This window comes from Mustela nivalis (assembly GCF_964662115.1).
Source record: "Mustela nivalis genome assembly, chromosome: 8".
In the NCBI taxonomy this organism is placed as follows: Eukaryota; Metazoa; Chordata; class Mammalia; order Carnivora; family Mustelidae; genus Mustela; species Mustela nivalis.
Genome location: NC_139027.1, coordinates 36,946,553 through 36,968,864, shown reverse-complemented (window position 1 = coordinate 36,968,864; position 22,312 = coordinate 36,946,553). Strand labels below are relative to the sequence as shown.

At 42.8% G+C, this 22,312-nt stretch overlaps 1 protein-coding gene across 2 annotated transcripts; it reads right to left on the bottom strand.

Moving 5' to 3' along the window:
• Window positions 1-7,479: 7,479 nt before the first annotated feature.
• Window positions 7,480-15,619, bottom strand: LOC309870866 (interleukin-36 beta-like). Of its 2 annotated transcripts, none has more exons than XM_082743438.1 (5): window positions 15,402-15,619; window positions 12,266-12,351; window positions 11,594-11,701; window positions 8,901-9,040; window positions 7,480-8,102 (listed from the first exon to the last, which is right to left on the bottom strand). In XM_082743438.1, the coding sequence occupies exons 2-5, from the start codon at window positions 12,279-12,281 to the stop codon at window positions 7,890-7,892; spliced, it is 477 nt and encodes a 158-aa protein (XP_082599564.1). In that variant the 5' UTR covers window positions 12,282-12,351; window positions 15,402-15,619; the 3' UTR covers window positions 7,480-7,889. The 2 variants fall into 2 exon arrangements, with proteins under 2 accessions (XP_082599564.1, XP_082599565.1); XM_082743439.1 differs by lacking the exon at window positions 15,402-15,619 and adding an exon at window positions 13,171-13,386.
• Window positions 15,620-22,312: the final 6,693 nt, after the last annotated feature.

Here is a 22,312-nt window from a genome sequence, read left to right as displayed (position 1 = left end):
TAGTAGAGGGGAGAGAGGTGCCTATCAAGCTGTCATTTACTCTGAGGAGGAACAATACCAATGGACTACAAATATCTGTAACAAAGGCACACCAAAAGTCCTATTATTCATTCTCTCAAAGAGGGAAATGCCCAGGGAAGTTCTCTCATTGCAGAACTGCCCTAATTATGGTGCAGAAATCAAACTGGACTAAGAAACACAAAATTATCCATGCAAATTTAATAGTTCCAAACATCCACTCCTTTAATAAAGCTGACCTACAGTCAAATCAGCACATAAAATTTAGCATACAATTTTGATGAAAATCTGCCTCTAAAGCATAATATCTGGTAGTTAATAAGGCCAGCTGCCTAAACAGTCCTTAAATATGTTCAAAACTAGATAAAATAAAAAGACAACTGTAAGGATCTAGAAGAATCCTGTCATTCACATAATGATTTGAAGAATGTACAAAAACAGATAGTATGGACCTATCGGATCTTCTACAGGAGCTGGGTAGGGATATTGAGAGAATCCACAAATGAGTCTCAAGAGAACTCCAAAACAACCCAGGGTCTTGACGGTGGCATATCCACAGAGGCCCATGACATGACAGAAAGAACCTGGATATGGTGAATACATAGCCTCGTGGAGGTTGAGGACCACATCTCTATCTGTGGTCCCAGATGCCTATAGACACCCATACTTATCATGGGGAGGGACACAGAGAGATGCCACTTGGTTCTCAAGCACTTATAAACATATCTAAGCATCAGAAGGAGGCATCTAGAGCCAGGGCTCCTCCAACTCTATAGATTCAGGTTTAGTTTCAGCAATTATTTCGCTATAGTTATGGGGACTCAATTACATTCTCCACACTGGAGAAACTTAGGGAAGGGCAAATTGCCTGCAGGTGGAATGCAGGCAGGGCAGTACAGCCCTAGATTTTGTCTTGCCCAGACACAGTCTCCTCTGATTGACTGAATCATCAATGCTGGGCCTCCAACAGCATCCACCTTAATCTAAACCAGGAGAGGGACATCTCTGAGTTCCTGCCTTTGAGAAATCGGGATGAGGCACTCTGGGTAGGATCAAGTGCTTACTCATTTCATAGCTCATGGGCCACTGAAGGTCTGAGAATGACCTATCCAGGAATTGATAGGTCCTTTGGGCACCCACGGAAATGCACTCTTCCAAAGGGTCAGGAGATGGAAATTCTAGTTCAACATTGACTTTATCACTAAGAAGGACAGGGATTGAGGCCAGAACTCTGGTACCTAGGTGAATGTGATTATGAAAAATGAGCGTGGTGCTCTCTCAAGTATATTCATCAGAGGTTTGGTTTTCCTCTCCAGAAAAAAGAGGAAAGATACCATGTGTCATGATTTTGGATGAATCCTCCTGGATTTCCTATATTTATCTCCTTGAAAGGATCTTAGTCTTCACCCCAGTGAAAAAAGATAAAGATATTTTCAGATGAGTAAAACAAGGGTACAGAATCATACTATTTGCACTCATTTTAATTTTTATCATAGTAATACATACATATTGCTTTTAAAAGCCAGATAGAGTTTTTAGAATACATAACTATAAATGACAGATTCCTACCCATACCATCTTCTTTCTCTTAGTCCAATCTTCAGATCCATTCAGGAAAGATATTCTCTATTTGCAGGAATCCCCATACCTCTCTCCTGGGCTAAGCCTTATCCTGTGACTCCTGGGTCTTTTCTTCCTCTTGGTCTATTTCCTTTTCTAATCCACTTCTAAGGGGCCATCTAATCATCTAGGTATAAATGTCAAAATACTTCATGGTTTTCTTTTCCTTTGGTGCAATCACTTCTTTTAGAATTTGCAATATTCACTCCACTTTCCCACTTGGTATTGGGCCCCCTAAGAACATCTTAGTCAAGGAAACTCAAGTCACTTTCTTGTCATTTTTTGCAGAATGTTTGGTGGGGGAGGGTGGGGGCGGGGAAGTGATATTTTGGTTTTCAAAGTTGTTTCCTCTTTTTTACCAGACCTGGTGCCAAAATGTTGCAAGCAAAGAGCAAGAATAGGAAAGGCAGAGCCCCTCTCAGGACACCCACTTTGGGTCTGCAGGGAAGGTGTTCCCACACTCCTAGGTGTAGTCTCATTTCACCAGATTTCAGTAGGTGGTGTGTGCGTGACTGTTGGGGAGGGTATAACGATCAGCATCACCTTGCCTCTACCTATTGTTAAGCACCCTCAGAGAGACCTGAGTAGTTCCCAGACTCAAACTCTTTCCAGACCATATCTCTTTTCAGACCATATCATCACTTGACCCATTGCTCCCTTGGAGAAAAGTTCCATGGTTCTAAGCCTTCTGCCAACCCCAGGCTTCTTTACATGTGTCCTGAGAGCTTCTGGAATTACCTTCTACCCTCCTACGTATCTCAAAATTCTGAGTGGGAGTGGGAGTTTCCACCAACTGCTTCTGAAGAATATTATCCCACAGTCCCTTCAAGCTCTGCTGGTGTAGGGAATGCTAGAAGAGTCTTCTGTCTTTGTATAACTCTAGAAAAGCCCACACTTTCTAGGCACTAGGAATTGGGAAGAGGTTATTGGGAAAAGCTATAAGCAGAGCCATAACCTTGGAGAAGATATCTCTGTATTCTGAATTCCTAATGGGATTTTGAGCCTATTTTAGGGACCAGGATGCTTACTTACTATGGTAAGGTCTGAGAAGGGAAGGAGGTCAGTTCCTCAATCATTCATTTATTAATTTATTAATATGTATTTATTCAATACAGACACTGCACCAGGGACTGGGAATATAGTGGTAAACTAGACAAATACCTCTTCCCTGGAACTGGACTTTATAATATAAGGAGGGAAGTAGAGATAAAAACAAACCAGTTCATTACAACTGTGTGAAGGAAACAGTAACAAATGGGAGAGAGAAAATTCAGGAGGTAGAAGAGGCTTACTATGGACATGGGGCTTAAGGGAGGCTTCTTTGAGGAGGTGACATATAAGAAAAGCAGAGAATGAGAGTGAACTAATATATGTATAAGGATTTGCACAAGCACAGCATATGCAAAAGTCCTGAGGCTATAAAGAATTTGGCATATTCAAGGAACTGAAAATTGGCATGACTGAGAAGAGTGATGGGGAAAAGAACTACCTTGGAAGGTAAAGGAGTTGGAGGCAGGGGTCAGGACATCCGGGAAATCCTTAAAACTGTGGAAGGGAATTTATATTTTCTTCTAAGTGCAAATGGAAGCACTGAAGGAGTGAACATAGAAATGATATAGTTTAAATTCAAAGCAAAACCATAGTGAGATACCACATCATACCAGTCAGAATGGCTAAAATTAACTGGTCAGGAAACGACAGGTGTTGGTGAGGATGTGGAGAAAGGGGAACCCTCCTATGCTGTTTTTGGAAATGTGAGCTGGTGCAGCCACTCTGGAAAACAGTATGGAGGTTCCCCAAAAAGTTGAAAATAGGGCTACACCATGACCCAGCAATCCCCTGGGTATTCACCCTAAAGACACAAATGTAGGGATATGAAGGGGCACATGCACCTGAATGTTTATAGCAGCAATGTTCACAATAGCCAAACTATGGAAAGAACCTAAATGTCCATCAACAGATGAATGGATAAAGAAAATGTGGTGTATATATACAATGGAATACTATGCAGCCATCAAAAAACAAAATCTTGGGCATCTGGTGGCTCAGTGGGTTAAATTCTCTGCCTTCAGCTCAGGTCGAGTCCCACATGGGGATCTATGCTCAGTGGGGAGCTTGCTTCCCCCCTGCCACCACGTGCCTCTCTGCCTACTTGTGATCTCTGTCTGTCAAATAAATAAATAAAATCTTAAAAACAACAACAACAAAATCTTACCATTTGCAACAATGTGGATGGAACTAGAGGGTATTATGTTTAGTGAAATAAGTCAATCAGAGAAAGACAACTATCATATGATCTCTGATATGAGGAATTTGAGAGACAGGGCGGGGGATTGTGGGGTGTAGGGAGGGGAAAAATGAGACAAAAAGTGACCAGGGAGGGAGAAAACCATAAGAGACTCTTGATGTCAGGAAACAAACTGAGGGTCACTGCGGGGTGGGGAGGAGGGATAGGGTAGCTGGGTGATGGATGCTGGGGAGGGTATGTGCTATGGTGAGTGCTGTGAATTGTGTAAGCCTGATGATTCACAGACCTGTACCCCTGAAGCAAAAAATACATTTTATGTTATTTTTTTAAAAAAAGAGAAATGACATAGTTTAGATTTACATTTATCCAGATTATCCTGACTGACTCGTGGAGACCGGATTGAATGGGCAGACGGTGGAATAGATGGAACTCACCAGTCTGGAGTCTGATTTACAGCACCAGCCAGCTATGGTGGTTGCCTGGTTTGGATTGGAGAGTGACAGAGAAGCTGAAGAGAGATGGGTGGATTGGAGATCTTTGAAGGTAGACTTCTTAGGAGATAGACTTCATGGATTAGAGGTAGGGCTTGAAGGAAAAGAAGAATCAAGGGTGACTCCTAAGTTTCTATCTTGAGTAACTGAGATGGAAATGATGGGGTGTGGGAATGGGTATGTCTGATTCCTTCAAAATTCATATGGTGAAATCCTCACATCCAATGGGATCAGATTAGGGTGTGGAGACTTTGGGAAGTAATTAGATCCTGAAGGCAGGGCCCTCATCAACAAAACCAACAGCCAAATGAGAGAGGCCTAGGAGACTTTCTCCCCTTCCACCATGTGAGGACACAATGAGACGTCTGCAACCCTCTTAGGGCCCTCACCTGACCATGTTGGCACCCTTATATCACACTCCCAGTCTTCAGAGCTGCAAGACCTAATGTTTGTTCTTATTATGCCTACCAGTCTATGGAATTTTGTTGCAGTAGCCCAAACAGACTAAAACCTCCCCCAAACTAGGAGAGCCAATAAAATATCTGAGAATACCTCGTGGGTCCTTCTATGGTTTCTCATCCTCCTCCACTACCACTTCTTCACTTCCTCTGTTGGAGGGTGCAGTATTGGATGGGCCAGCCATCTACTTCTTGCTCACCTCCAGTGCTCGTGGGATTTCTGAGAAGTTAATATTTATAAGAGCAGCCTAGTGTTATGTTGTGGTTTTTATTTTATCACTGTCTACTATTTTTTCTACACATTCAGCTATTTATAGAACTCACATTCTTTGCAGCTTTTCTGAGAAAAACGTGCTTACTCTGTGTCCATTTCATTGCCACTACAAGCCTCTCAAAGCCATCCTTGGGCTTATTTATGCTTAGTCCTGACCTTGTCAGAGAAAAAAACTGAAATACTAGATTCCCCTGTTATCCTTCTCCTGTGCCCCTAAGTGCTTTATGAGTATGCATGAATGTATGTTGGTGCAGGCTTGGACAAAATCCAAGAGGGAGGTGCCGTCAATTCAGTGGACATTGGCTGGAGGTCTTCTGAGAAGCTCTGGGTTGTGCTTTGTTTCTGCAGTCATCCCCTCCTGGAAGGATATGCTAACATCATTGCAGTCTCCTAAGGTCAGATATTGGCATACGGGGAGGAGGAAGAAGAGTTGAGACAGGGAAATTCCTAGAGAACTTTTCTGTGCTTTCCTTCCCCACCTTCTCTGAGGAATTTGATGTTCCTTGCACCCTTCTTGCAATTAGGGCTGGCTCTGTCACAATAAAGCAAACTCCACTCTGACACATTTCAGTATCACCAGGAGATGCTAATACATGCAACGTGAGTTCATTTGTTTCAACAATATATTTTGAGCAGCTGTTATGTAGGAGGCAAGATTTGGCACCTAAGGAGTATAGATATATCAAAGTCACAATCTCTGCAGTCTGTGTACTTAGGAATTGGTTGAGGAAAAAAGGAACAAAGAGACTAAGACAAGGAGAAATAACTGTAGCACAAGTCTAACAAAAGAAATTTCTGTCATATGAAAAGGCAAAGTGCCATTGACATCAAAGAAGATAAGATGGATTTACTTGGGAGGATAAGGAACAGCCTCTAAACACTTTGGACAGATGCAGAGTGCTAGGAAGACATAGGCAGGGGTCATCACACAGTGATGAAAGTGGTTGAAATGTTTGCAAATGCATGTGCAGAGGCACAGAGGGAAGAAACCCAATGGGTTGGGTGTAGTTGGTAGAGAAAAGAAGCTCATTTTGACTGAATCTGTCTTATCCTGGGTTTATACTGGAAAGCAGAACCTGAGACAAGCGTTTTCATTCAGATGGTGAGAAATAACTCCAGGAAACAGGAATGGGGCATGGAGAAATGAAGCAGGGAAATGAGATAAGCCAGTGCAAGGGTATGTTCTTGAGCTCAGGGCTGCCATGGGTGGCTATGACTCCATTTTACTGGGACCCTCTGAGGAACCGTGTAGGTAGAATGCATCTCAGAATTGTGCACCTGAAGGACCCAAGAGAGTAGTAGGTACCCACCCACTCCCACCCCCTACTGGTCAAGGGTTCTTCATGGGCAGGCCCATCTCATTTCCAGGTATGTACATGTGAGTGCCAAGCAAGTTTCTGCAAGTGTCTTTCCCCAAGATGTTCTAGGAGGCTCTGAGCAGAGAGAGACAGCTGCTTGGTGCAGCTGAGATGACATGATGTTAGGTTAACCTCAGAGCTGGTCACACAGCAATGACTAGAGTAAGAGGCAGGCGAACAGGAGGTAAGGGGAGATTCTGGGATTATCTCAGAACCATGGTCAGTGAGGCACCAGAAAGTAATGCCACAAGGGTAAGTTCTGGAAAAATTATGCCTGGCTAAGAAATTTGAACTTAGTTAACAATGGGTATCCCTTGCAAAACCTGATACCCCTGCTTGTCATGTGCAGAAAAGGGCAAGATCTCCTGTGGGGAGAGAGCCCATCATGCTCACATTCATGTGCATGATATTATGGTAAATTGTAGCTCCTTGTGATTGGCTAAGTGAATTTGGAGATTTTATGATAGGCTTTAAATAAAATAACCCTCACCAAATGGACAACTAGCCTAAAAGCATCCTAATAAAGGAACTGTTGATTAGAGATTTGACTAAAATCCCAGAAAACGTGAATAATAACAGGAAAATATCAAAGCTGGCACTTCTACTTTGTGCTAATTTATAAGTAAAAACAAAGGCAATACAAGAAGTTCTGAGAAGTCACCTGAAAAAAATTTAAACCCATACAAGTGATTCTCCAAAATATGGATTGATTTAAATTCACTAGCGTTAATAATTAATCTTAACCAAAGTACATATTATTGTCAAATTGTTCACTAATGATATTATGAATCCATTATGATGACCAAAAAATGTAAAATTTTTATTTCACATTTATAATATCCTTTAGATTCATCTTTGGTGGGGCACCTGGCTGGTTTAGTCGGAAGGGCCATGTGACTCTCCATCTCAGGGTCATGAGTTTGAGCCCCATGTGGGGTGTAGAGATTAAATAGATAAAAACTTTAGATTCATATTGGAACACACATCATAATATTTGTAATAAGCATGCAGAATTAACAAATAATACTCTTTTATTGACAGAATTGTTTGAACAAAAATGTTTGGAACTCACATCTCTAGGCCATAGGTTGTCAGAAAGAAAAAGAAGAGAGAGGTGTGTACAGGAGGCATTTTGGATGTTGACTTAACTGGATGTGGCAGCTAAGTGGATGGCGGGACAAGATCTGGAAAGAATTAAAAAGTGACCTGGATTTTATACTAGAATAATGTTCAGAGGGGAGACATGGTGCAGAAAATGATGTCTAAAGGAAGAGGTGGTTTTGGGTGTTGAGAGTGAGGTGGGCTATGGATGGGCATTAGTGCATGCTGGTCTCTCAAGATGACCTATGGTGTTTTAGAATGGAAGGTTCTCTGACTGCTTGATCCTCTGTTCTGGAATCAGCCTCTCACAGCCCAGGCTGATTAGTCCTCAGGCTCTAAATAGAAGTTAGTGGTGTAATTTTTGCCCCTCTCCTTGGTGAGAATAACAGGCTGCCCTGCCATTGTGGAAGTGGCTATGTACCAGTCCGGGTAAGAAACAGACTGAAAGGTAGATGTGGAGCCCTCCCTACTATGGAAAAAGAGAAAGGGCTTCTGTGCTTTCTTCTCCTTGGACATATCCATGATCTTTTTCTCCTAGGATCAGGAAAAAAGCTTATTAGAGAGGATTACTTAGAGAAAGGTCTAAATCAACAAAACCCTGAGAGTGACTGCTTTCCCCAAAGGGAGAAACAGAGGCCAGGGACACAGGCAGGTGAAGGGACACCAGGTGTCAAAACAGACAACCTGATGGCTCCAATAGCTTGTCTCTACCTCAGCATCCCACAACACCAAGTGCTTCTGATTCTCTGAGAAGCACTATCTTCCATGAGAACAGAAACAGGCTTAAGCCCCTTTTGTGGGAGCTTCTAGTGGGCACCCATGTCCACACCATGCAGGTGTGGACATTTCACAAGATTCTCAGCCTCCAAGTGGGTTGACATTTTAGGGCATTCATCATAACCAGAAGGATTCACTTCATGACTACAAATGCTACCTTCAGTGCAGAAACCACAGGCATATAATCCACACAATTCAGACTAATAACTTCCCCTTGTCTCCTATGCCACTCGGTGGCCTTTGCTTAAGTGGGAGCAGCCCAGCATCTTGGAGGAGTTTTGGGAGGCAGTTAAAAAAAACTGAGGATGAAGAAACCATAATTCCTTGCCTTTTGAAACATTCTCATGGGTGTACCCTCTGGCTTTCAGAGAATGCTCTGATGTTCAAATTAATGTTACAACCATGCCCATTGACTTGGGGGTCAGTCAAGTCACATCTCCTTCCTTAAACTGAACAATCTGGATTGAAAAACTGTCATTTTTATTCAGTGATATGTTAAATGAAATAAAAAGTGTATCTCCCAGTGCTTCTCTCATGAGCTATACCACCACTCACCTTAAGCTGCAGAGTAGGCTGGCCCTGAATTTCTGCACAGAAGAGACAAAGATGGTTGCCCTTGATTCCCAAGTAAACCGGATTGCCTTTCCCCGCATCATGAAATTCTTTGTCTGTACATGTTATTAAATCAAGACTGACTGGAAACACAGGAAAAATGGAAAAAGGTATCAAGCCCCAAGAAGCAGAAAGTCCAGTCCATCTGGCCTGACATTACTCCTCCCAGCCAGGGGAGGGGATGCTGAGCCATCAGGACATTCCCAGAAGGCTCCTCCCATTCACCATGCAGCTGAGACCCTTCATCATTATCTGAAGCCCACTTTCATTCTCTTACTTAATATCAGAACCCCAGTTGTTACCAAGGCATATTGCAACCCAAAAATAAAAATAAAACTCCCCACAATATTTGCAGCTAAATTTGATCACATGCTGAAGTTGTAACCCATTAGATAAATGTGGATGTGTTGTGTGGGATTTCTAAGAACGTTTTTTAAAAGGAGTTGACTCAGCTAAGAGAAGCTCCTTTCTTATACCCTGTGTCTTCTTACTGCTGGCCTCAAATACTTGGATAATGGTTGAGGAGAACTTGGGCTTGGTAAGCAGAAAGCTAGAATTTTTGGACTATGGGGGTATCATAGAGCCACCACACTGGCCTCAGCCTGCCTGCTCAGGCTTCTTTTTCATGAGAAAGAAATAAACTTCTTATTTAAGCCCCAGTTATATGGGTTTTCTGTCACTATTAGCGAAATTTAATTCCCAACTAATTTAGCCCAGGGGCCTGGATGTTCTGCATCTATCCTTCTAGGCAGGGGCCAAGAAATCTCCCATCAACTCTCTTTACTGAATTCCCACTCAGGACAAGGCTGCATGTGTGCCCCAGAGATTTAGCTGAGGATAAGAGGGACATTGTCATTGCCCCCACAGAAAATAAGACCAAAGATGTAAGTAGAGAAATGACCAGAATAAATTGCAATGCCTGTTTTGGGGGAAGAGACCAAAGCCTGGGACAGTAGGAGTCCAAATTTAGAAGAACCAAGAAAGATCTCTCTGAAGACGTGAAGTTCAAGCCAAGAACTTAAAGTTAAGAGGAAACTAGTATAGGAAAACATGGGGGCTAAAGGAGGTCTAAAAGGAGAGCATCACAGGGAAAGGATGGACAAAGGCCCCTATGTGGGTCTTTACTGGTGCCCCTGAGATCTCCATACTAGCTCCCACCTCCCACCCCCAAAATACAAACACATGGGAATGTTACTCTTCAATTAACATAGTTCAGAAGGTCACTCTTAATGCTTTGCAGACAATGGATGAGACACTCCACAAATGAAGGAGGAGCGAGGACAGTGAGGAGGCAATGGCAGTGGCCCAGGTAAGAGATGATATTATCTCATAAATAAAACATATTTTGCACATAGACTCCTCCATCTTTGCTGATGGATTGGATAGAGATCAAATCAAGGATGTGTCCTGGACTTCTGGCTCGAGGAAACAAGTGTGGTAATGCCACTAATAGAGATGGAGAAGACTGGGCTCATCAGCAGTTTTGAGAAGTCAGACCCCTAGTTCTGCTTGGGAGAGATGAAGCTGGAGATGTCTGAGGGGACATGGAGAGGACGCGGGTAAATCGTTCAGAGTGGACTTCTGGGTTGGAAGCACAAATGCCAGAGTGATAAATGTGATCCATTAATCTAAGAGACCAGATCCCAATCCTTTCAGAGGGGTTACATAATGATTGCAGACTGAGATCTGAGGATCTGCAACATTTGGAGATTTTATAGAGAAAGTGGAGCTGGAAAGGAGAATGCCAAAGAGAAGTCAGGGAACCACAAGAGAATATTTCTACAGAAGAAGATGGGAAGTGTTCAAGAAGGAAAGAGCTACTGATTATGCTGACTGTAGCTGAGGAACCAAACACTGTGAGGATAGGGAAGCATATCTGGTGACCTTGGGAAGAGGAGCGTGAGAGAACAGTTCAGAAGTCAGGTTGTTTGATGCAAGCATGAGCAGCAGAAGAAGTAGAAACAGGTTGTGTAGCCAGCTCTTCCATGAAGACTAGTATATAGCACTGTGTAGAGATTGGTATACAGGGGGAAAGCGTGGTTAGCAAGAATGGAATGTGGGAATCAAGAGAAGGAATTTAGCATTAAGCTTAGAAATATTATATTAGAGCATGTCTGTCAGTGATAGAAAGGATCCACCAGACAGACGAAGATAGAATATATAGGGAAGAGAAAAATTAAATCAAACATTGAAGTCCTAACAAAAGGGAAAGAAGGTGAGGCAGACGGACTTTTGCTGGGAGGAAGGAATATCCCCCATTATTAGAAGAGAGGACACTGAATTAGGAAAGTGTACAGGTTTGGTGGTGAAAAGATGATTAAGTTTGATTCTGGGGACATAAGTGGCGATGGTTGAAATTTAAAGAAGAGAAACTCCAAGGGGAAGCTCAACTGCTGCCTAAGTGGGCAACCTCTTCTTATCTGAAGACATTATCTCTTGATAAAGAACTGTCAACCCCTCACACCCTCATCTCTAGGTATAGGGATTCTTCCGTGGAAGAGAACCTTCTTGTCCTTCCTGTGAATATTGGGCTGCCACCCAGAAGTAGAAAAGGCCAGACTCAAGCAAGCTCGGTCCCATTCCCAGTCGAGCTGGTGTCCCTTTTACAGGCAACAGTGGCTTTGATTGTCACTCACCAGGTTTGACATTGCTGCTAAAAGGAGTTGCTATTAGTGAATTTTCTCTCAGGATCCACACCATTTGTTGAGAATCATGAACACCAAAGATTCTGGGAAACTCTGCCACTGAGAGAAGACAGAAAAGCACAAAACACATATGAGGTTATTCTACACTTCAGGACTCTATCTGCATCATGGTAATAATGGTTTTTGAATCCTTGAGGGTAGGATTACTGCTCTGAAAAAAGAGTAGCTATAAGGAAAAAGGAAGAAGAAATATGGCAGGAACTGGTTTGTGGATCAAAGCATCTGTAAGATTCTACCTGCATTTATAGTTCCCAACAGATTTTCAAAATTTGTCTTTTTTTCTAGGGATGTCAATGACTTATTGTTTTCTGATTGATAGTCTCTGGGTAGTGAGAGAACCAAAAATATTCAAATTGTCATCAGTAGGTTTCTTGTTTTTTTTCCTTTGCTCTCTTTACCAAAATAAATAATAATTCTGAACATACGTAATAAGAAAAGAGCTAAATGCTCTGAGATTTTCAAATGCAGGTTTTGTAATCTGCATGGTTTAGTAAGAAATAAATGCATCTATAGCTGATTAAATGATAGGGGCCCTTGTACTCTATTGTCTTTGGGGAGGCAGGATGGAGAAATTTCCAAGCTGGCTTTAAATTCACCACTCACCTTGTGGGGTAGCCATGACGGCTTCCGATGTTCCTGGGATAGAGGAGGTAGATTAGATAATAGAGAAGAGGTTGTCAGCAGCTGGTCTTGTGGGGGAAAGAAAGAAGAAAAACATGTCATCCATTTCTCACCACCCCTCTTCCACCCTAGAATTTTGTGTAAAAAATTTTTTGAGAAACCTGCCCCAAGATCCTGTCCCAGATGCACATTTGAGACTAAGGATGGGGTTTTCTAATGGAAACTCTCATCTCGTCATGACTAGGTAGTCCTCGTTCTCCAGACTCTGATGGCCTTGAGATGCCCTCCATCCATCACATCTGTGGTTGTGAGGAGGTTCCAGAGCATCACCTCAGGCACTGCTTAGAACAACAAGTCTCTGGATTTAAAGGAAGGAATGGAGGTGAGGGGAGTGTGCACCTATCTCCAGTCTGGCCTCCCATATGGCTGCTGAGGCACCAATCATCTTGACTTCAGGCTTGAAAACCTCTGAATAACGGGCAGCAAATCTACCTCTCTGACCTGCATCTTCCCCCATTCTTCACCCAAAGAGGCATTGCTAGGATATTGCACATGGACATCCACAAGCTCTATTAGGTATTTTGACTGTCAGGGGCCATCTGTCCCTGGGCTCCTAATTAGAGAACCAGGACAGTTCCCCAAGAAGGCCACAAACTCCGCATATTGAAAGCCAGCTGTTCACATCCCTCCCCATCCCAGGATCCTCACAGCCTGATTAAACAGTTATAACTGGACAGGGAGTAAGCAAATCACCACCTGCACTCTTAGAAGAAATCCTCACTCCTCCAGCACCCTGTGCTTCCGCCAAGGTTCCCCAAAGCCCCCCAAGGCTACACATAGAGTAGTGAAACAAGACTTCCCACAAATGGCTTCTGAGCTGAAATTACCTTTGTCCAAGAGATCCTCTTATTCCTGGATCCAAAGTTAAGGTTCTATCTGCATCCAAGGGCGCTGGAAAGCTATCTGAGACTCTTAACTTTTACTGAAGGAGAGACCAGACACCCAGATGCAAGAGAAGATCACAGGTCACCAGGCTTCATGACTAAAGGCTGCACCTGTAATCTCTATTATGGACTATGGCTTTCTCAGGACTCAAGTGCTGTGACTGAATCGAACAGGTCCCGAGCATTTTATCCACACTGGGAAGGAAGGAGGTTTTGCCTCACTTGGGCTGGGACTGCCTAACACTCAATATTTACTGGTTCCTGGTGCCAGAGGATTCATTGAGTATGTAAATGTCAACCAAGCATTATTATGACTTGTCTATTCACCCTGTAAAAGTAGGGCATGTCAAGCCCTTAAGAGCAACAACCAGGAAATATAGTCATCAACACTGAGCTTGAGGAAAAGAAACATTATGGGACTGCCCCAGGGCTGATGACTGGATTCTTTTGCCACAAAATGACATACTGAGATGTTATTCCCAGGAGTGGAAGCCCCTAGTAGGTTTAAGAAAGACTAAAGAAGAGGTGGGTCCTCGAAGACCTATGAAGCTTACTCCTGGACCACAGTCACCATACTCTCTGTCAATCCCAGACCAGTTAAAAATGCCCCAGTATATGCTTCTCCAGCTTTTCAGAGTCTGTGTACATGCTGCTTCTCCATTCAAGGGAGCCTCCCACGGACAAAGCCTGCTCCTGGGCACCTGCCTATCACTGACTCTGGATCACTGCCCTGGATTAATGGGAAAGGGAGCCTGGCTCCCAGTACTCCACAGCTCTGAGCTAGCAGACACACATTAGGCCTTACATAAAGGAAAACTAAGGCTGTTGAACTCTGTGCCAGTCCCTTCAGGCCCATGGAGTTCACTGTCCCTGGGACATTTCCTTGCACCTATCAGCTTCACACTTCAAGGGTATTCATCTCAAGGGAAACCTCAACCAATGCGGGAAAGGGCTTGTGGATAAATGTCAGTTTCCCCAGATTCTGGTGGGACAATGGTAGGGTTTCTCAGGGAGAATCCACACTAAGAGAGTAGTTAAGTGTTCAGAAGCCATAGATTTGAACTCGAAAGAAGTATGTTCACAATTAGGCTTTGCTACTTTCAGACTTGTGTCCTTGGCAGAGTCCTTTCACTTCTCTGATCCTCAAATAACTATTCTATGAAATGCATTGTACCTTGCTGGATTATCATGTGGGTTAAAGAGTAATCAAAGCACTCAGCACATGACAGCTTCCTGTAGTAACTGATCTACTAAGTCTCCTATGTCTCTCACAAGACCACAGATCAGCCTACTTGTCTCTATCAGCCTTTTTGCTTTGACCACTAAATACATCATCCCAGCTCTTGACATTTGTGCTACCTCATTAACCTAACATCCTCATGTCTACACTGTATACACTTCCAAGAGATTTCCACTGAACAATGGGAAACAAAAGGTCATTAGGGTCTTCTCCTGGATAGCCCTATCACCATTCCCTCGGGAGCATGGAATCATGAAGCACTCACACCTAAATGTGCAGTAGGTGCCTCTGAGTCAAAACTATGATTCAGAATCAATCTGTGGCTATGATGAGGAGTTGCCCTCGGTATCCATTAACATGAGTTGATTTCTATGCTTTAAGAAGAAAGTTCAAAGCCTATGACATCACCCCTATGCTCCCTGTATAGGACCAGACCCACTTGGATATTTTGAGGAGAGAGATTCAATGTCCTGCCATAGGGTACAAAGAAGCAAATATTCAGGATACACTGGTATGGATGATGCATGCAAACACATTCAGAGCCACAACCAATAAGACACAGATCCTTTCAGAGTCATTATTTCATCCTATAAATATATGGAGCTCCATGTGGCTGGTGCCATTAGTTGAGGTGATTGGAGTTTTGGTGATACCAAATAACCCAAGACCTCTACTTATATCTCCCTAGTATGGAGGTGCATTCTTTACTACTAAGGTAGTGAATGACCCTGAGAAGGGACACTGTGTCAAATATGTGAAGGAAATTTCTCTCTCTGTAAGAAAAGCACTCCATAGGAATAAAATCTAGAGATATAGCCTTCCTTCTCTCTTCAGGTAGCCAGAACTGGATCCAGCTTGGGATTTCATTCCTTTGTCCACCCATATCTATCCTTCACTGCTTCACATCAATATAGAATATATATAATATAGTCACCTTAGTTCCATAAATCCTTCCCAATTTCTATAGCACAATTCCCATCATTCAGCTTGACCACTGTTCACATTTCACCAAGTTATTAGATGGAACCATCCTTGTTCTATATATCTTCAATATTCAAAGCATGATCTGTGGACCAGTAGCATTCGCATCACCTGGTAGCTTCTCAGAAATGCAGAATCTTAGGGTTTATCCCAGACTTCTGGAATAAGGATCTGAAATAAAGGAACATTAAAACTACCATATTTTCTGTACTGATATAACACACACACACACACACACACACACACACACACACACACGCCATACTCTAGTCACAGCACACACACACACACACACACACACACACACACAAAGATGTCAAGACTCAGCGGCCATCTAGGACTGGAGAGGGGACAAGAGACCTACCCTTACCTTCCTGAAATCCCTGAGACCCATGAAGTGGGCTGTCTTGGCACAAAGAGGGGAAGGGAAAGATATAAAGAAAAGAAGTAATTCCAGGAAGGCTGTGGCCATGGACAAGCCCTCTGGAGGACTTCTACTTTGAGTACTCACATCTTGTTTGAGCCAAGAACTCAAACTGTATTTGGTTTAATATAGATGAAACACTTTCCACCAGAAGCAAAGAGAAAGCCTCTCTAGAGAAGGGCAAAGCCACTTAAATAATTTTACAAAGGCAACAAGCCACAAGTAGTTGGAGATTACCAGGCATACAAGTAAACAAGATCACAAGAACAAGAACCAAAAAAAAATTAACAAAGCAAGATAGCAGAAATGTACACAAATAAGAGACTCTGTAATTATCATACACAGAGCTTAAAACAACTACCTTAACCATATTAAAAAAGCAAATAACAAACATGGGTATATTTTTCTAAAACAGCGAACTATGAAATGTGGTAGATTTGAAAGAGTTAAATAGCATCTCTACAATTACATAACACAACAAATAAAATTATATAAACCAAAATTTGTATTTGGCAACAGACAACACACAGCAGAAAAATTAGAGAGTACTATTAGCTTATGGTATAGGAAATTCTAGCACTCACTGCCTTCCAGAAATGTCAATTTGAACAATTATCCATATATAAAAATACCTCTACAAGAGCTAAGAATTCCAGGTAAGGGATAACAGCACCTGGGTAGAATACAGAAATAAGAAAAGATGCACTGAAAAGGGAGTAGGAAACATAGTTTCACATTACTCCCATTACCCAGCCCCCCTCAACAAAGCCAAGGTAGCCCAACATGGAAAGAGATATCCAACTCATGGGAAGAGAGTGAATTAAGGAACTGACTTCATGTGGTCTCTACCACCAGTCCACACCAGCACTGGCAGCAGCACCATGCTGACTCCTGTGGCCTGAGGCTCTGGGCCTAGCCCAGCATCAGGCTGGTCTTCTGGTAGACTCCAACACCCAGACTTTTAGTCCATCCCAGCACAGGGTACACCTCCCAAAACCCAGGCTCCAGGCAGCCTCCTGCTAATCCAGACTCCCCCAGGCCTCCCTAGCATCAGGCTGACTCTCATGGCCCTAGGCTACCAGCCTCCCCCAGCACCCAAGCCCAGCCTTCACAAACCTAGACTCCAGATAAGCTCCCATGGAATGAGGCTCCTTGCCTTCCCCAGTTCCAAGCTGGTACCATTGTCCCCAAGATTCAGGCAGTCTCCCATGGATTCAGGCCCCCAGGATGCCCTAGCACCAGGCCAGACCCCATGTCCTCAAGGATATAGACAGGTTACACCCATAAACCTAGGCTCCAGTTGGGCTCCCATGGATGTCAGCTACCAGCCCACTACAGACCATGATGGTCCCTAAAGCCCCAGTTTCCAGACCAACTCCCATGGCCCCAGACTCCAGGCTAGCCCCTATGGATCCAAACTCCAGAGTGTCCCTCATGGCCCTTGCAGCTACAGGCTAACTCTCATGGACCTAGGCTTCAGGCTTGCCTAAGTGCTAGGGTGGCCTTCACCGTCCCAGCTTCTAGGTTCCCATGAAACCAGATTCCAGGGGTATCCCACCACCAGGCCAGCCCCTGTGGACCCAAACACGAGGCTCATCTTATACAGACCCCAGTCCCAGGCCTACCACCATAGACAGGCACTGAGCCTGTGAACCCAGTGAACCCAGATTATCAGACTGGCCTCTGTGGACCCAAGCAGAGGCCTGCCCACCTGCTGACCCAGGCACCAGACCTGCCTACCTGCCAACCCAGGCACCAGACCTGTCTGAGAATTTCAATACCATGCCCACCCAGAATCTCTGGACCAAGCTGACTAGTAAAGGGCTTTCCCTTCCATAGCCAACCTACAAAAAAATGAAAAGAAATTCCTACCTCCTTAAATGCACAGACACGATTAAAGTTCACAAGGATCACAAATAATCCAGGAAACATGACACCACTAAAGAAAACTAATAAGGGGCACCTGGGTGGCTCAGTGGGTTAAGCCGCTGCCTTCAGCTCAGGTCATGATCTCAGGGTCCTGGGATCGAGTCCCGCATTGGGCTCTCTGCTCAGCAGGGAGCCTGCTTCCTTCTCTCTCTCTCTCTGCCTGCCTCTCAGTGTACTTGTAATTTCTCTCTGTCAAATAAATAAATAAAATCTTTTAAAAAAAAAAGAAAAGAAAACTAATAAAACTCCAATGACTGACCCTAAAGAAATGGAGATAAATGAATGATCTATGAACCCTAAATAATCCTCTTAAAGAAATTCAGTGAACCACAAGAACACACAAGTAGACAACAAAAAAATATGTATATCAAATAACCACCTTACTTTGTATACCTTAAACTTACACAATACTATATGTCAATTATATCTCAACATATCTGGAAACAATAAAAGAAAAAGAATTAATAAATTGAAGATAAATGAGAAGAAATACAAATTATAGCACAGACACAGGAATGTTGGAAAATACAGAAAAGGGTGGAAAAGATGTGGGTAATAAATTGAGAAAGCTATGCCATTTATTGGAGTCAAAAAAGGAAAGATAAAGTAGGGCAGAGGAACTATTTGAAGAAAAAATTGCTGGCATTCCTCAAACTGATGAAGACACCAATTCACAGTTTTAAGAAATACAATAAATCCCAAGTAAGGTAAATAAAAAGAAATCAGTATCAGACTGAAATTGCATAGAATCCAAGACAAAGATAAGCAAGTAAGAGAAACCGATAATAAAAAGGCACCATCTTCAAGGAAGCAGAAGACTGACAACTAACTTCTCACTAACAACAATGGAAGTTAGAAGACAGTAGAATGATATCTCAGACATGGAAAGAAAAAACTTGTAATGGAATTCCACACTCTGGAGAATTTCTTTCCAGATTAAAGGCAAATCAAAAACAGTCTCAGATAACTTAAAGCTCATGATGTGGAAAGGCTCACTTTAGGGAATAATAAAAAAGGGGCATCAAGCCAAGAATTCTCTATAGCAGAGAATTTTTTTAAGATTTTATTTGAGGGGCGCCTGGGTGGCTAAGTGGGTTAAAACCTCTGCCTTCGGCTTGAGGGGTACTGGGATTGAGTCCCACATCAGGCTTTTTGCTCCTCAGGGAGCCTGCTTCCTCCTCACTCTCTGCCTGCCTCTCTGCCTACTTGTGATCTGTCTGTCGAATGGATAAATAAAATTTTTTAAACGAGAAACTGAGTGAGAGAGAGAGCACGAGCAGGGAGAGGAGCAGAAGCAGACTTCCTGCTGAGCAGGGAGCTTGATTTGGGACTCAATCCCAGGACCCCAGGATCATGACGTGAGCCAAAGGCAGATACTTAACCAAATGAGCCACACCGGTGCCCTCGATAGTAGAGAATTCTATGTTTTTTTTTGTTTTGTTTTGTTTTGTTTTGTTTTGTTTTGTTTTCAGAAATAGCTCTTTGTGTGTTACTGAGCCCTCAGGGAGAAACAAACACATATATGAGGCACCTAGTAAACATTCATCCCAAACTGTCCATTTTGATTTTAATTATGTCAGACTATCAAGCAATAAAGTTAGACACATGCCCAGAAGCTCTTCACTCTCAATCCAGAATTGACCCCAAGCAGAACTAGAGGGTTCATGTAAGCAATATGCGCATGTAATGAAGATCCCCATGTCACCAGCATAGTTGCCACAGTGCCCTTCCCCTAGCTTGCCTTTCCAGTCATATGGAGGGTCCCCCTATTATCAGTTCAAAGAGGAGAAAAAAGCCCAAGTATCGTTTACACTTTGGTCAGCTCAATATGAGCTATCAGGCAAAGGTGGATGAGAGCTGTTTTACAAACACACTTGGCAGTGTCCTTAAGGAACAGTAAAGAGAGGAAATAGTCAATGGGAATAGCTGGGAATAAGGCAACAGGTCATTCACTTACTATGAAAATAACAGTGTCCCAAAGGGACAATACACACAGATTCCTTCCTAGACAGTAGTCAATGAGTGGCTTGCTGATCAGAAGACTGAAAGATAAGGAGATATGGAGTAAAGGCATGTGGATGGGTATACGGGAGTGGACACAAAATGTGAAGATGTTTGTATTATATGTTAATGCCCACCAGTGACCACAGAAGAGTCACTAGATACACAAGCAAATAAAACCACTCTGCTAGTTGACATTACCTACTACCCTAGAACAGACATGATGGGCATATGAACAGTGGGAGTGCATTCTATTTCATAAGTTCCTTAGTAAAACATTGATTCTTAGGCTGTGCTGTAAACCTGCTAATTTGGAATTTTGAGAGAAATGGTTTTTTTTACACTAATTTTTTTTTATTTCTTTTCAGTGTAACAGTATCCATTGTTTTTGCACCACACCCAGTGCTCCATGCAATACGTACCCTCCCTAATACCTACCACCTTGTTCCCCCAACCTCCCACCCCCTGCCCCTTCAAGATCCTCAGGTTGTTTTTCAGAGTCCATAGTCTCTCATGGTTCACCTCCCCTTCCAATTTCCCTCAAGTCCCTTCTCTTCATCTCCCCTTGTCCTCCATGTTATTTGTTATGCTCCACAAATAAGTGAAGCCATATGATAATTGACTCTCTCTGCTTGACTTATTTCACTCAGCATAATCTCTTCTAGTCCCATTCATGTTGCTACAAAAGTTGGGTATTCATCCTTTCTGATGGAGGCATAATACTCCATAGTGTATATGGACCACACCTTTCTTATCCATTTGTCCATTGAAGGGCATCTTGGTTCTTTCCACAGTTTGGCGACCATGGCCATTGCTGCTATAAACACTGTTGCTGGGAATGCAAGTTGGTGCAGCCACTTTGGAGAAGTGTGGAGATTCCTCAAGAAATTAAAAATAGAGCTTCCCTATGACCCTGCAATTGCACTCCTGGGTATTTGCCCCAAAAATACAGATGTAGTGAAAAGAAGGGCCATCTGTACCCCAATGTTTATAGCAGCAATGAGAGAAAAGGGTTTTGATTCACTAGATCCAGAGTGAGCCCAAACATCTGAGCTTTTATTTCAGACCCGAGATGATTCTGATATTACTTCAAGTTTGAGAAATACAGATACACAATATATTTCAGTACTGACGCCATTTATTTTATTTTTTTTCAGTGTTCCAAAATCCATTGTTTATGCATCACACCCAGTGCTCCATGCAATACGTGCCCTCCATAATACCCACCATCAGGCTCACCCAATCCCCTCACCCCTCCCTTCCAAAACCTCAGATTGTTTCTCAGAATACACAGTCTCTCATGGTTTCTCTCCCCCTCCAATTTCCCCCAATTCACTTCTCTCCATCTCCCAATGTTTTCTGTGTTATTCCTTATGCTCCACAAGTAAAACTATATGATAATTGACTCCCTGCTTGATTTATTTCACACAGCATAATCTCTTCCAGTCCTGTCCATGTTGACACAAAAGTTGGGTATTCATCCTTTCTGATGGAGACATAATACTCCATTGTATATATGAACCATATCTTCTTTATTCATTCATCTGTTAAAGAGCACCTTGATTCTTTCCACAGTTTGGCGACTGTGGCCATTGCTGCTATGAACACTGGGGTACAGATGGCCCTTCTTTTCACTACATCTGTATCTTTGGGGTAAATACCCAGTAGTGCAATTCCAGGGTCATAGGGTAGCTCTATTTTTAATTTCTTAAGGAATCCCCATACTGTTCTTCAAAGTGGCTGCCCAACTTGTAGTTCCACCAACAGTGTAAGAGGGTTTCCCTTTCTCCACATCCTTTCCAACACTTGTTGCTTACTGTCTTGTTAATTTTGGCCATTCTAACTGGTGTAAGGTAGTATCTCAATGTGGCTTTGATTTTAATCTCCCTGATGGCTAATGATGATGATGAACATTTTTTCATGTGTCTGTTAGCCATTTGTATATCTTTTTTAGAGAAGTGTCTGGTCATGTCTTCTGCCCATTTTTTAAAATTTTTTTTAATTTTATTTTTTTATTAAATTAATTTATTTATTTTCAAAAAAACAGTATTCATTATTTTTTCACCACACCCAGTGCTCCATGCAATCCGTGCCCTCTATAATACCCACCACCTGGTACCCCAACCACCCACCCCCCGCCACTTCAAACCCCTCAGGTTGTTTTTCAGAGTCCATAGTCTCTCATGATTCACCTCCCCTTCCAATTTACCCCAACTCCCTTCTCCTCTCTAACACACCTTGTCCTCCATGATATTTGTTATGCTCCACAAATAAGTGAAGCCATATGATAATTGACTCTCTCTGCTTGACTTATTTCACTCAGTATAATCTCTTCCAGTCCCATCCATGTTGCTACAAAAGTTGGGTATTCATCCTTTCTGATGGAGGCATAATACTCCATAGTGTATATGGACCACATCTTCCTTATCCATTTGTCCGTTGAAGGGCATCTTGGTTCTTTCCATAGTTTGGTGACCATGGCCATTGCTGCTATAAACATTGGGGTACAG

Bases quoted from the DNA above. Each gene is read 5' to 3' on its own strand.
- LOC309870866 (XM_082743438.1), bottom strand. The intron at 9,041-11,593 runs GTGAGTGACAAT...CTGTGTTTCCAG, and splicing joins TAGCAGCAATGTCAAACCTG to TCAGTCTTGATTTAATAACA. The intron at 8,103-8,900 runs GTGAGTGGTGGT...TCCTGATCCTAG, and splicing joins AGCCTACTCTGCAGCTTAAG to GAGAAAAAGATCATGGATAT.